The sequence below is a fragment of the Rhinopithecus bieti genome, unplaced genomic scaffold, assembly GCF_001698545.2.
Source record: "Rhinopithecus bieti isolate Rb0 unplaced genomic scaffold, ASM169854v2 scaffold_28055, whole genome shotgun sequence".
Classification (NCBI taxonomy): Eukaryota; Metazoa; Chordata; class Mammalia; order Primates; family Cercopithecidae; genus Rhinopithecus; species Rhinopithecus bieti.
In genome coordinates this window covers 2,303,217-2,315,929 of record NW_016812914.1, presented here as the reverse complement: position 1 = coordinate 2,315,929, position 12,713 = coordinate 2,303,217, and the positions used below count along the sequence as shown (strand labels likewise).

At 59.5% G+C, this 12,713-nt stretch overlaps 1 protein-coding gene across 2 annotated transcripts in view; it reads right to left on the bottom strand.

The window, feature by feature from the left end:
• Positions 1 to 12,713, bottom strand: part of LOC108512122 (phosphatidylinositol 4-phosphate 5-kinase type-1 gamma) — a 45,701-nt gene that overhangs the window by 5,246 nt on the left and 27,742 nt on the right. For both annotated transcript variants that reach the window (XM_017847226.1, XM_017847227.1), the window contains exons 2-6: positions 12,672 to 12,703; positions 9,522 to 9,614; positions 5,837 to 5,967; positions 4,607 to 4,724; positions 454 to 606 (exon numbers count right to left, since the gene is read on the bottom strand). In XM_017847226.1, coding sequence (XP_017702715.1) covers positions 454 to 606; positions 4,607 to 4,724; positions 5,837 to 5,967; positions 9,522 to 9,614; positions 12,672 to 12,703 — 527 coding nt within the window. The remainder of the gene's footprint in view (positions 1 to 453; positions 607 to 4,606; positions 4,725 to 5,836; positions 5,968 to 9,521; positions 9,615 to 12,671; positions 12,704 to 12,713) is intronic.

Below are 12,713 nucleotides of genomic sequence, written 5' to 3'. Positions count from 1 at the left end.
CCTGCCCGAGCGGCTGGTCTTTTGTGGGGTGCCGGCTGGTGGCCTGTCCCCCTCCTTTCTGGATCCCTCTGAGTCACCCTTGGGCCGCTTGGGCCTCCGTGGCAGCTGAGAGACATTGCCCACGGGCTGCCGGTTCTGGGGCCCACGGCTCATAGCGGGTGTTGGCCAGGTGGGGACGGGGAGCCAGGCAGGAGCCGATGCCCACCCAGCCCTGCCTGGAACGGCCCTCAGGGCGTGTGGCCACAGGAGGAAGAGAGGGCAGCTCCTGACACCGGTGACTGGTGCTGGGGAAGCCCGATGGGGGACCCCTGAGGGGGAGAGCCTGGGGCCCAAGATGCCTCTCGCTGCGCCCCAAGGACGCCTGCTTGCCCCAGCCTTGCAGACGTCTGCTCCTGTCGGCCGGGAGCAGGGGCTGATGGAGGAGCCGTCCACCCCGCAGGGCGGGCCACGCACCATGTAGTAGCCGGGCAGCAGCTTCTGCAGGAACTCGGCCTCCTTGTGCATGACAGTCTTGATGATGAACTCGTCGTCGCTGGTGACGTAGAAGAGGGAGCCGCTGGCACCCGGGTTGGACAGCTCGATCAGCGGCTCATTGCACAGGGAATACTGGAAGCAGAGGAGCCGGGTCAGCGGGCCCCGAGCTGCTGGACACACAGACGGCACTGGCTTCCGTCTGCCCAACAGCGCCAGGACCTGACGATGTGTCGCTGCATTTTACAGATGCAGAAAGAGAGGCTCAGAGAGGGCGAGCGACTTGCCTGAGGCCGGCCAGCAAGGACTGGAGCCTGAGGCCGAGCTGACTCTGCAGCCCAAGGGCTGGCCTGCTAGGACGCACTCCCCAGGCTGCCTCCCGCTCTCGTTAGGAGCAGACACCGGATCGTACAGGGGTGCTGATGTGCATGGCTAAAAGGTGCTCCCAGCACCCCTGCAGCTGGTGCGGCCACAACACCAGCTCTGCCCCATGAGTCACAAGCAGAAGCTGTGGGGTGGAACTCAGGGAAGGCTCCCCAGATGGGCAACAGGCAGCTGGAGTACCTGCGTATTTGCCCTTCTCTCCTTCCCACCTAGTTCTCTCCTGAGATGCTCATGTGATGGCCGGAACCTCAGCAGCCACACTGGACCAGAAGGTAACCTCTGGGATGGAAGCTGCATCTCTGATGGGCAGGCCCCACTCTGGCCCCTGGCACCCCAGTCCAAGCCCTTCCTCCCCACCTCTCTGCCCCTTTTTCTCAGCCCCTGCTGTTGTTTGTTTCATGATGTGCTCACTGTCTCTCTGCCTCCATGCCCTCTCCTAGACATTAGGCAGTCGGTCCATGGAGACGAAAGTTTTTTGCGTCACTGACACACAACAGATGCTCTATTTGTTAAGGACAAGAGTGAAGATGAGACCACGGGAGCTACCCTGCGTCTTCTGGGTATGGAACCAATGAAGTGTGCGTGTGGCTAAGGCCACCTGGGTCACGCCCTGCAAAATCCTAACTGGTCACAGATGAGGTCAGAGCCCGCTCCCCATCAGCGGAGTGAGGCAGGCCCACCCAGGGTTAACGCTGGGTCCGTGTCTGCCGGACAACAGAAGGGTGGTCTCTGAGAGCTGAGTGCCGCCCACCCCGCTGGGAAGAACGCTGCTGTGCTAAGCAGGTGGGGGGTGTCCCCAGAGTCAGGAGTGGTGGCAAGTAGAAGCGAGGGGAGGCCAGGCACAGCAGCTCACCCAGCACTTGGTAATCCCAGCACCTTGGGAGGCTGAGGAGGAAGGATTGTTTGAGCCCAGGAGTTCAAGACCAGCCTGGGCAACAGAGCGAGGCCTCATCTGCACTAAAAAACAAAACAAAACACAGGCGTGGTGGCGCACATCTGTGGTCCCAGCTACTTGGGAGGCTGAGGTGGGAGGATCACTTGAGCTCAGGAGGTCGAGGCTGCTGTGAGCTGGGACAGCACCACTGCCCTAAAACTTGGGCAACAGAGTAAGAAAGACTCTGTTTCAAAAAAAACCCCAAGAAGTGAGGGGAACCACCTTTGGAAAATGCTGGAAGACCCAGAGGCTTGAGGTGTGAGTTGGGTCCCCAGCGCCACACATGCTCTGAGGTGTGAATGTGCTTGGCGGCCAGAGAACGCCGGAAACATGACGTCACTTCAGGCCCAGGGCCTGGGAATGCCCCTGTCCCTCCTTGGGCTCAAGTCACTATCCCCGCCCTCCACTGCCCGAAGTGGTCTCGGGCCAGGGAACGGCGCCATCAGTTATCACACGTCGGTCAACACAGGCTGGATTCTGCGGAGTCAGCAACGGCCCTGCCAACCTTGGCAGCTCAGAACAGCGAGGGTCCTTCCTCCTGCACGCGCTGCTTCTGCCATGGCCTGGCTGGGAGTGACGGTGCAGGGTGAGAGCACCGTGGGTGGTGGACTCAGAGGCTGGAGGGAGTTCTATCCAGGCCACTGCTGTCGCCCAGCCCAGCCATCTGCCTCCCTTTCTCCGCCCACAGCCACGAGCCACAAATATCCACGGGAAACTCAGAGCCCACGTGGTTCCTCCGCCCTTCCCGCCGCAGCAGGACACCCTCCAGCCTCCCCGATACAGACGCAGCAGTGCAGAGTGAGGGCGGGTCTCTCCTGGGGCTGGTGCCCTCCCTGGGAGGCCAGGGGAACCCCGCCAAGCCCTGGGCCACTGTCCTCAGGTCACCTGCAGCAGGGGACGCCCCATGCAGCCAGAGTGTCCCCCCCGAGGCACAAATCACTGCTCCCTCTCCACGGTGGCAGGACGGGGAGGCTGATCTCACCCGCAGAGCGGAAAACACTGTGGAAAGGCACATTCAGCTTTGTACAAACACCACCAACGACGGAAATTCTGAAGCCACACAGCTAATGGCATTGCAGGGCTGTGGCCTCCATGGGCCTCAGCTGCCACAGGGAAGCAGGCCCCATGAGTGGGTTTCTGAGCCAGGCAGTGCCAGGACAACCCCCCACGGCCTCCTTCGTCGGTGCTGGGGCTCTCGGCAGCCGTGCCACTGACCTCGGCCTCCTCTCCACCCTCCGCTGACTGCTGGGCAGGGCTGAGCCCCACCTCGCCCTCGCGTCCAACCTCCGCCTTCTCCTTCCTGGCTGTCCTGAGCTGGGGGCCTTGCTGGGGCTACCCCTTTTACCAGGGTGGACTGTGACCTCAGCTATCCAATCAGAGAAGTACCAGCAACCCCCAGTCCCCCCCGAGCCCCACCTGTCGCCACTCAGGCTCAGGGGCCCTGTGGACGGCAACATGCACACTGGCCCATCCTCCTGCCACTGGCTCATGGCCACACGCACACCACAGCCTGGACAGAGGCTGGGGGCCCCCAGGAGAATTCTCACACTCCTCAGATGAGGACGATTCGGGGGTCACCAACACCAGGTTGGCCCCAAGACGCTGTGGGCGCACACCCGGCCTGAGGCCCCGGAATGCGGTCTCATCAGGTTCTAGGGGAGACCCAGACGGCCCCAGCTCGGCTTGTATCCATCCACTCCTGCTAATGGACGCGAGTGCCGTCTCTGCTATGAGCCAGGGTGCCGCCTCCCATTCCCGGCCGCCTCACACAGTGGCGTCCAGGTCACCCGAGGGCCATTTCTAGGCAAAAACCCCAGCTGTCTGTTCACTCCCCGCTGCCCTGCCGAGCTCAGGCAAACGCTGGGACACTGAAGTCAGGAGGCTGGGCTTTGGTGACACAACCCAGGGACATGGTGACTCCCGGGCACCTGAACAAGGCTGGAGTTCTCGGGGGGTCGCATGTACCCCCGGCTGCAGCACATGCTCATTCTCCCTGGAAGAGTGCAGCCTCAGGCGCTTCCTACAGCCTGAGAGAAACCAAACGCATGCACGGTCACCAACCACCAAAGGCACAAGGAACCGACCACTGTGGGTGAGGGCAGGATCGGAGAACCACAGGCTCCCGGCCCCGGGGACCGCGCTGCCGTGACAGCCAGAACGCCAACCACACTCGTCTACGGAGTTCACGTTTTCCCTGACACAAAGTCCTCAGCATGACCAGCAAGCTTGGGAAAAGGCCACCCAGAGCTTTGAGAAGTGGTGCTGGTGCTGGTGAGCTCTGGAGCCGCCGCGGTGAGCGCCGCCTTCCACACGCCTCTTTCAGGAGCCCGGATGATGGGCTGCTACGTCAAAGGGGTTGGCCTCGATTTTGACTTTTCTAACTTGAAACGACAGAGCCACAGCTAGAGCTTGGGAGGGCCGGCTACGCGGGTCCCCAGTGGCGCCCATGTCCCAGTGCCTTGTTCTAACCCTAAGTCTGAAGATGGGTCAGTCACTTTGGCACCAGGCTGCAGAAGACTGTACCATCTCTTTGGTGAGTGGACGCTTTGATGACAAGACCCACATGACAAGGAATGGAGGAGGCTCCCAGCCAACGCCAGCCAGGACGGAGTTCCGCAGCCGCCAGCGATGTGAGCTTGGAGGCCGATCCCTCCCCCTTCCCCAGTGAGTCTCATGGAGACCCCGGCCCCGAACCTGACCATAACCCTACACCAGGAACCCAGGGAGGCTGCCCCCAGTGCCTGACCCACAGACCCTCCGAGACCCAACACATGTTCTGTTTCAAGCCAGGAAGCCCATAATGGCAAATACGCTTACCAAGTAATCATCTGGCCGGATCCCGAAGAGCTCCCGGAAGTAGCGGAAGGCGACAGGTGCATAGGTCTTGAAACGGAAGTCCTGGAAGTGGTGGGCGGGGGTGAGGTTGCTGCCTTCACTGTGGAGGAAGGACAGGAGGAAGCCTGTGAGGGGGGGCTGGCACCTCTCCCCCACCCCTGCCATGGCCCCTCCTAGTGCCTCTAGCAGCTGAGCCTCTAGCGGCTCAGCTCCAAGGCTTCCTGGAAATGGCCCAATCCCACAAGCAACATGGGGCTCCTGATGGAACTGTCCCCCAGTAACCACCCTCTCTTCTTTGATTAACAATGGGGCCCACAGTGTTGGTCAGGCACATGGCTGCCAAGAATAGGACCACGCCGCCCCAGGCTCTTGCAGCTTGGTGTGGTCGTGTGACTGCACCCAGCCAATGACACAAGTGCAGCAGAAACACTGGTTATGTTCTCAAGGGAAGGGCTGTGTTGTTCTCCTTCTCTTTCCTCCTGTGGCTGGAATGCAGCCGTGATGGCAGGAGCCTGGGCAGCCACCTGGGGCCACTGGTCACAGAGCTGTATATTGAGGATGGTGGTGTGGGGTGACCAGAAGGATCCCAGGACCCCAACACCATGGAGCCTCCTGACCAGCCCTGCACTGCCCATTGGTATTTGTAGATTAGAAAAGAGCTAACTTCTACCTTTTCTTTTTCCTGTTTTTTTTTTTTCTTTTTCTTTTTTTTTGAGACGGAGTCTCGCTGTGTTGCCCAGGCTGTGGAGTGCAGTGGCCAGATCTCAGCTCACTGCAAGCTCCGCCTCCCGGGTTTACGCCATTCTCCTGCCTCAGCCTCCGGAGTAGCTGGGACTACAGGCGCCTGCCACCTCGCCCAGGTAGTTTTTTTTTGTATTTTTTAATAGAGACGGGGTTTCACCGTGTTAGCCAGATGGTCTCGATCTCCTGACCTCATGATCCGCCCGTCTCGGCCTCCCACAGTGCTGGGATTACAGGCTTGAGCCACCGCGCCCGGCCTCTTTTTCCCGTTCTTAAACTGCTTTCACACTGGGTCTCTGATTTAGCAGCAAACCAATGTCCTGACGGACAGAGGGCCAGAGCTCAAGGCCAAGGAGGCGCCAGGAGGGGCCAGGTGCTGCTTTCAGCAGAGAAGGGCGCTCAGGACAGGCCACTCCATGTCACAGCCACGCATGTGCCGGGTGAGGCCTGAGGCTCCGGGGCCCGGCCCACCTGGGGAAGAAGATGCTCTCCACCACGTAGAAGTCCTGCATGAGCACATCGCGCTCGGGCTTGGAGCTCAGGTGGCCCACGGTGTAGCCGATGCCCAGCTGGATGGCGCCCTTCAGGGTAGAGGAGGTGGTCTGCGGGGAGACCAGAGCGTCAGGGCCCCTGCCTGCTCCCCAAGCTGCCCTGCACCCGCTGTGTGCACCAGGGGGTAGAGACCGTGTCCAGCTGCAGCTCGGGACCCCGCACCTGCCAACCCCCTCCCGGTGACCCCGGGGTCACCTGTCCTGCGGCTGTTGAGCCATGGACATCAGGCCGGGGGGTGAAGCCACCCTCCCTTGGGCCACACAGCCAGGATAGGGCTTGGCTGTGACTGCTGCACCGCGTCACTCAGCCCTCCAGTCCTGTTGGCTAGCTAGGTTCTAGAAGGTTCTCACATTCTGAAACAGCTCCAACTTAGCAAGGGTTGGTTCACTATCAGGGTTTGTTTTTAGGGGGTACCGTTTACAGCGAGATGCCCAGATCACTTTCACGTCTTCAGATGCGGGTTCCTGCTAGCTGCTTTCTATGTAATGCACGTGGTCACACTGGGCAACCCACATGGCTGCTCTGTGCCTCAGTTTCCCTGCCTGTAGACAGGGACGGGTACAATGGTTCTGGCCCTCTTGGGGACATGGTGCCAGCTGCTGTTATTATTATTTTTATTTGTTTGTTTATTTTTTGAGACAGGCTTTTGCTCTGTCGTCCAGGCTGGAGTGCAGTGGTGCAATCTCAGCTCACTGCAACCTCCACCTCCCAAGTTGAAGTGATTCTCCTGCCTCAGTCTCCTGAGTAGCTGGGATTACAGGCACCCGCCATCACGCCTGGTTAATTTTTGTATTTTTAGTAGAGATGGGGTTTCACCATGTTGGCCAGGCTGGTCTTGAACTCCTGACCTCAGCTGATCTGCCTACCTTGGCCTCCCAAAGTGCTGGGATTGCAGGTGTGAGCCACCGCACCGGCACTGTTATTATTATTATTATTTATTTATTTATTTATTTATTTTGTTAGTTCGTATTTTTTGAGATCGGAGTCTTCGCAGCTTGCCCCAGGCTGGGAGTGCAGTGGGCCGAGATCTCAGCGGCCCTGCAAGTCCGCCTCGCCGCGTTCAACTATTCTCCTGCGCCTCGAGCCTCACTGCAGTGAGCTGGGGCGCGACTACAGGCCGCCCCGCCGAACTCGGCCCGGCTAGTTTTTTGCGTGATCCTTTCTAGTAGAGACAGCGCGTTCGGCCGTGTTGACCGGATGCTGTCTCGATCTCGCGTGACCTCGGTGAGTGCACCCCGTCTCGAGCCTCCCAGAGGTGCTGGCCGGTTACCAGGCCTTGGAGCCCGCGCGCCGCGCCGGTATTATTATTTTTTAAATTTTTTTGTGAGATGGAGGCTCTCGCTCTGGTCGCCAGGCTCGGAGCCGCTCCAGTGGTGGATCGTCCACTCACTGCCAGAAGCTCACCTCCTGAGTTCACACCATTGCTCCTGCCTCAGCCTCCTGGAGCTAGCTGGGCACTACAGCGTGCCTGCCACCCACACCCGGTCTAATGTTTTTGTATTTTTAGTAAGAGACCGGGTGTGCTCACCGTGGTTAGCCAAGATGGGTCTTGATCTCCTGACCTCGTGATCCCGCCCACCTCGTCCTTCCCAAAGTGCTTGGGATTACAGGGCGTGAGCCAGCCACCGCGCCCGGCCGTTATTTTTTTTTTTTTTGAGACAGAGTCTTGCTCTGTTGCCCAGGCTGGAGTGCAGTGGTGTGATAGCTCACCGCAACCTCCGCTTCTCAGGTTCAAGCTGTTCTCTGCCTCAGCCTCCCGAGTAACTGGGATTACAGGCACACGCCACCACACCTGACTAATTATTTTTTTGTATTTTTAGTAGAGACAAGGTTGTGCCATGTTGCCCAGGCTGGTCTCCAACTCCTGATCTCAGGATTCTCCCGCCTCAGCCTCCCAAAGTGCTGGGATTCCAGGCGTGAGCCACCACGCCCGGCCAGCTGCTGTTATATTTGCCACCAGCATTGTTAGCATTATTCTCACTGTGTGCTCTTGGGGCTATGTTCACGTTAGCCCTGGGAAGCCGGCCCATACCTCTGGTCTCTAACTCTGGCCTCCAGTTCTCCTGTCGCAGGTGCGAGGGGGCAGGGAGGGAGGTTTCTGCTACTGCCCAGGTTCGGCCGCTGCCTCCCTCCTAAACCACACTCTGGGTGGTGGGGGTCTGGCCTGCATGTTCACCTCCCCGAGATGCCACGGACAGAATAGACATGTGCCCAGAGATAACATACAAATGGCCCTGAAGCCCGCAAAGACGCTCCATATCACTGGGTACCAATGGAAAGCAAATCAAACCACAGGGGGGGCGTGCACGGTGGCTCACGCCTGGAATCCTGGCCACTCAGGAGGCCAGGGTGGGAAGATCGCCTGAGCCTAGGAGTTCGAGAGCAGCCTGGGCAACATGGCGAAACCCCCGTCTCTACAAAAACAAATAAACAAAAAAACACCTTGAAGAGACACCACCTCACACCCACCCACGAGGACGCCAGAATCAGAGACAACAATCACGGGGGCTGGTGAGGATGCGGGGACACCGGGCCTCAGTCACCACTGCTGGGCTTGGAAAATGGTACAGCGGCCGCGGAGAACAGTTTGCAAGTTTCTCAGAAGTGACACTGAGTTACACGTGACTTGGCAATTCTGCTCCTGGGTGTCTGCCCAAGACGAACGAACACACGTATCCACACAGAGACACACACACGTGTCCTCAGCAGCACAATTCACAACGGCCAGGAGTGCGAACCACGCCAGCGTCCACGACGCAGCAAGGGACAAGCGCAGCACGGGCGTCCCGCGTGCCAGAACTCGACTCAGCCGTGAACAGGAGCAAGGCTCTGACGCGGGCCCCAGCGCGAATGAACCCTGAGGACGCCATGCTCAGTGAGAGACGCCAGACACAGAAAGCCACACCGTGTGTGATTCCATTTCCATGAAACGTCCAGGACAGGCCAATCCACAGAGGCAGGAAAGGGACGCGGGGTGCCGGGGCTAGGAGTGGGGGATGGGGGGCGACTGCTAATGGGGACAGGGTTGCTATTTGAGTTGATGGAATGTTCTGGAATTAGAGGTAATGGCTGCACGACTCTGCAAATGTAGTAAAAGTCATTTACTGCACACTTTAAAGGCTGAATTATACAGTATATGAATCACATCTCAGTAAAACAGTTATTTTTGAAAAAACAAGCCCTAGGTGGGGGTGGGAACAGAGCGGGGGTCAGGTTTCCTACCAACATGGTGTTAGCCAGGCCAGCCTCAGAGTGTCCCGTCCACTGCCCGAGGTGGTGGCAGGGCCCGTAACCCCTCTCTCTCACCAGGGCCGAGAGCCCAGGCTCTGCCCAAGGTTTCAAGGACTCAGAGCCGGGCAGACATTGCAGCCAGGCTGACCCACGGAGCACACTGCCCAGCCGCCCAGCAAGGACAGCAAACAGTGGGGCCTCGTCCAGGACTGAGGAATCGAGTCTCTGCCCTCGAGGTGTGCTCTACACACCTGTCCCTGTGCACACCCTGGTTTGTGTCGGGGACGACGGGCCCCATCCACGGTACCAGTGGGAACTCCCGCCCCTCTGCTCCCTCCAGCTCCCCCCAGCCAGCTAAGGGGAGCCGAGGAACCTTCTTGTAGGTGGTTTCGCCAGATGCGTCCACACCTCGATGGCCCAACTTCTTCCCATGGCCAGGGCCCGGCTGCGCCATCATCGACAGGGCCTGGGAAGAGGAAGCAGGAAGCGTTAACTCCGTGAGGAGCACACCCACCGGGGCAGGGCATGCTCTGAAACCCTGCCAAGAAAGAGTTTAGTTGTTGGGCCCAGCAGGGGTACACAGGGCAGGGGGCAGGTCCAGGCAACTCCGAGATGCAGCAGGAGGTCTCTCACCCATGGGCGCCTGGTGGGCTGGCTGGGTCCCCTCAGTGTCCCATGCTGGACACTCAGAAGCGCTCACTCCGAGGTGGAGACCTCTGGGTCCTCAAGAAGGGCAAGAGGATTGGGCAGCCCCAGCCCCCTAACTTCAGGGTCTCCCCCAGGTGCTGTGGACACTGGGGCTGGACTGTTCTTTGAGGTGCTGAGCAGCATCCCTGGCCTCCACCCACTCCATCCCAGGAGCACCTCCCAGTTGTGACAAGCACAGATGTCCCCACACAACTCTACAAATGTACCAAAAGTCATTTACTGCACACTTCAGAGGGTGAGCTATATAGCATGTGAATCACATCTCAGTAAAGTGGGTATTTTTTAAAAACAGGACTGCGGGCGCCTGTAGTCCCAGCTACTCGGAAGGCTGAGGCAGGAGAATGGTGTGGACCTGGGAGGCGGAGCTTGCAATGAGCCGAGATTGACCCACTGCACTCCAGCCTGGGTGACAGAGCGAGACTCTGTCTCAAAAAAAACAAAAACAAAAAACAGGACTGAGGTGGGGGTGGGAACAGAGCGGGGGTCAGGCTTCCTGCCCACATGGTGTGAGCCAGACCAGCCTCAGAGCGTCCCATCCACCACCTGAGGTGCTGGTGGGAGTCGTAACCCCTCTCCCTCACCAGGACCCCTAACTGTGAGACCCCTGGGCTGGGAGGAGTGTAAAGAGCATCTCGTCCCTGAGGGAGACGATCTCACTGGCCAGGGTCAGGCCCGGCTCCTACAAGCTGTCGGGCAGCGCAGGCGTCCCAGCACATGGATGAGCTGCTGACCCCAGGGGGCCTCAGCCTGCTGCCCTCGTGGGAGGATGTGAAGAGGGGCCGTGGGAGCCTGAAGGGACACAGAGGCCAACCAAGGAGAACAGCCCCGCCTGGCACCATCATTTAAGGAGTGCCACTGCGTTTGCTAGGAGAGCCCACAGACCCTCCACTGGCCAGACCCCATCCCACTGCTATCAGCCCCAGGGATGCTCCTGCAGCCCTGACCCCTGCCTGCCCTGTCCTGCCCTCCCTCCGCAGCCGACGCTGCTCAGCCATGTGCTTCTCCCGGGCGGCCGCCAGGGGGCAGACTCTCCCCAGGAATTCATCCCGTCACCCGCGCCACCCTCCACACTGCCCCCAGGCCGGGGGACTCTGAGGAAGGATCCCAGGGTCCCAGGCCTGGTGGACAAAGCCCTCCCAGCTCTGGCTATGGACACAGGGCCCAAGGGCGGCCCAGGTGGGGCAGGTGCCTTGGGGACTGCTCCTGGGAATGGGGCTCAGGAACAGGTCCCCTGAGGACTGCATGCGGGAAAACAGGAGATGCAGCAGCTCGAGCGCCCTCAGGGGACGGCCCACCCCACCACGCCCACTGGGGCTGGGAAGAAGGCCACTAGGTGCCACAAGGCTGGCAGAAGCTGCAAAGGCAGGGCCACTGTGCAGAGAAAGCTCTCCGGAGGAGACAGGCAGCAATGACAGGGCATGGAAAGGACCCATCTACACGCACATGTGCACACACACAGGCAAACGTGCACACCGGCAAACACGTGCACACAGGCAAACATGCACATAGGCAAACACGTGCACACGCGCACACAGGCAAACATGCACACCAGCAAACACACGTGCACACGTGCACACAGGCAAACATGCACACCGGCAAACATACGTGCACACGCGCACACAGGCAAACACGCACACAGGCAAACACAAGTGCACACGTGCACACAGGCAAACACGCACACAGGCAAACACGTGCACACGCGCACACAGGCAAACATGCACACAGGCAAACACACGTGCACACAGGCAAACATGTACACAGGTAAACACATGCACACGCGCACACAGGCAAACATGCACATCGGCAAACACACGCACACACAAACATGCACACCAGCAAACACACGTGCACACGTGCAACGCAAACATGCATACAGGCATACCTGCACACCAGCAAACACACGTGCACACAGGCAAACATGTACTGTCAAACATGCACACATGCACAAGGCAAACATGCACACAGGCAAACACATGTGCACACAGGCAAACGTGCACACAGGCAAACACGTGCACATGCGCACACAGGCAAACACACGTGTACATAGGCAAATATGCACACAGGCAAATATGCACACAGGCAAACACATGCACATGCACACACAGGCAAACATGCACACTGGCAAACACGTGCACACAGGCAAACGCACACAGGCAAACGTGCACACGCACACAGGCAAACATGCACACTGGCAAACACACATGCACACAGGCAAACGCACACAGGCAAACACGCACACAGGCAAACATGCACACTGGCAAACACATGTGCACACAGGCAAATGCACACAGGAAAACGCGCACACACGCACACAAACACGCACACGTAGGCTGCACATAGCCTAACTGTGCACTACGCCTGTGTGGCTCACAGACACCGATGGTACGGGTGGAGCTGGTAGCCTCGGGCATCGCCCTCTGGGCAGCATCTGACCCTCCAGCCGGGTCTTCCATTCCTGCCCCCAGTACCCCTGTGAGAGCTGCTGTCTCCCCACCGCCCACCCCATAGTCCTGGCTCCACGTGACCTGGAACCCAGAGAAGCCCTTCCTGCCCCTGCAGCCCTGACCAGGCACCCTTGCCACTAGGGGCGCGGCCCCTCAGATGCGGGGCCCCCTCCTCCATCACAGAATTTCACCCTGACCTCTCAAGATGCGGCTGGCACAGACCTCATGTTCATCCTGCCTGTGGACACTGGATGGCATCTGGGGCCCAGAAAGGTGCGGTGAGCTGCCTCAGGCCAAACAGCTTCTCCGCGGGTAGGGAGGAAGCGGTCAAGGTGGGGACCCCAGGCCCTTCGTCCCCTCCAGACACTCACCTCTGTTGGGGCTGCCTTCTTCTGAGCCAAACCTGCAGAAGA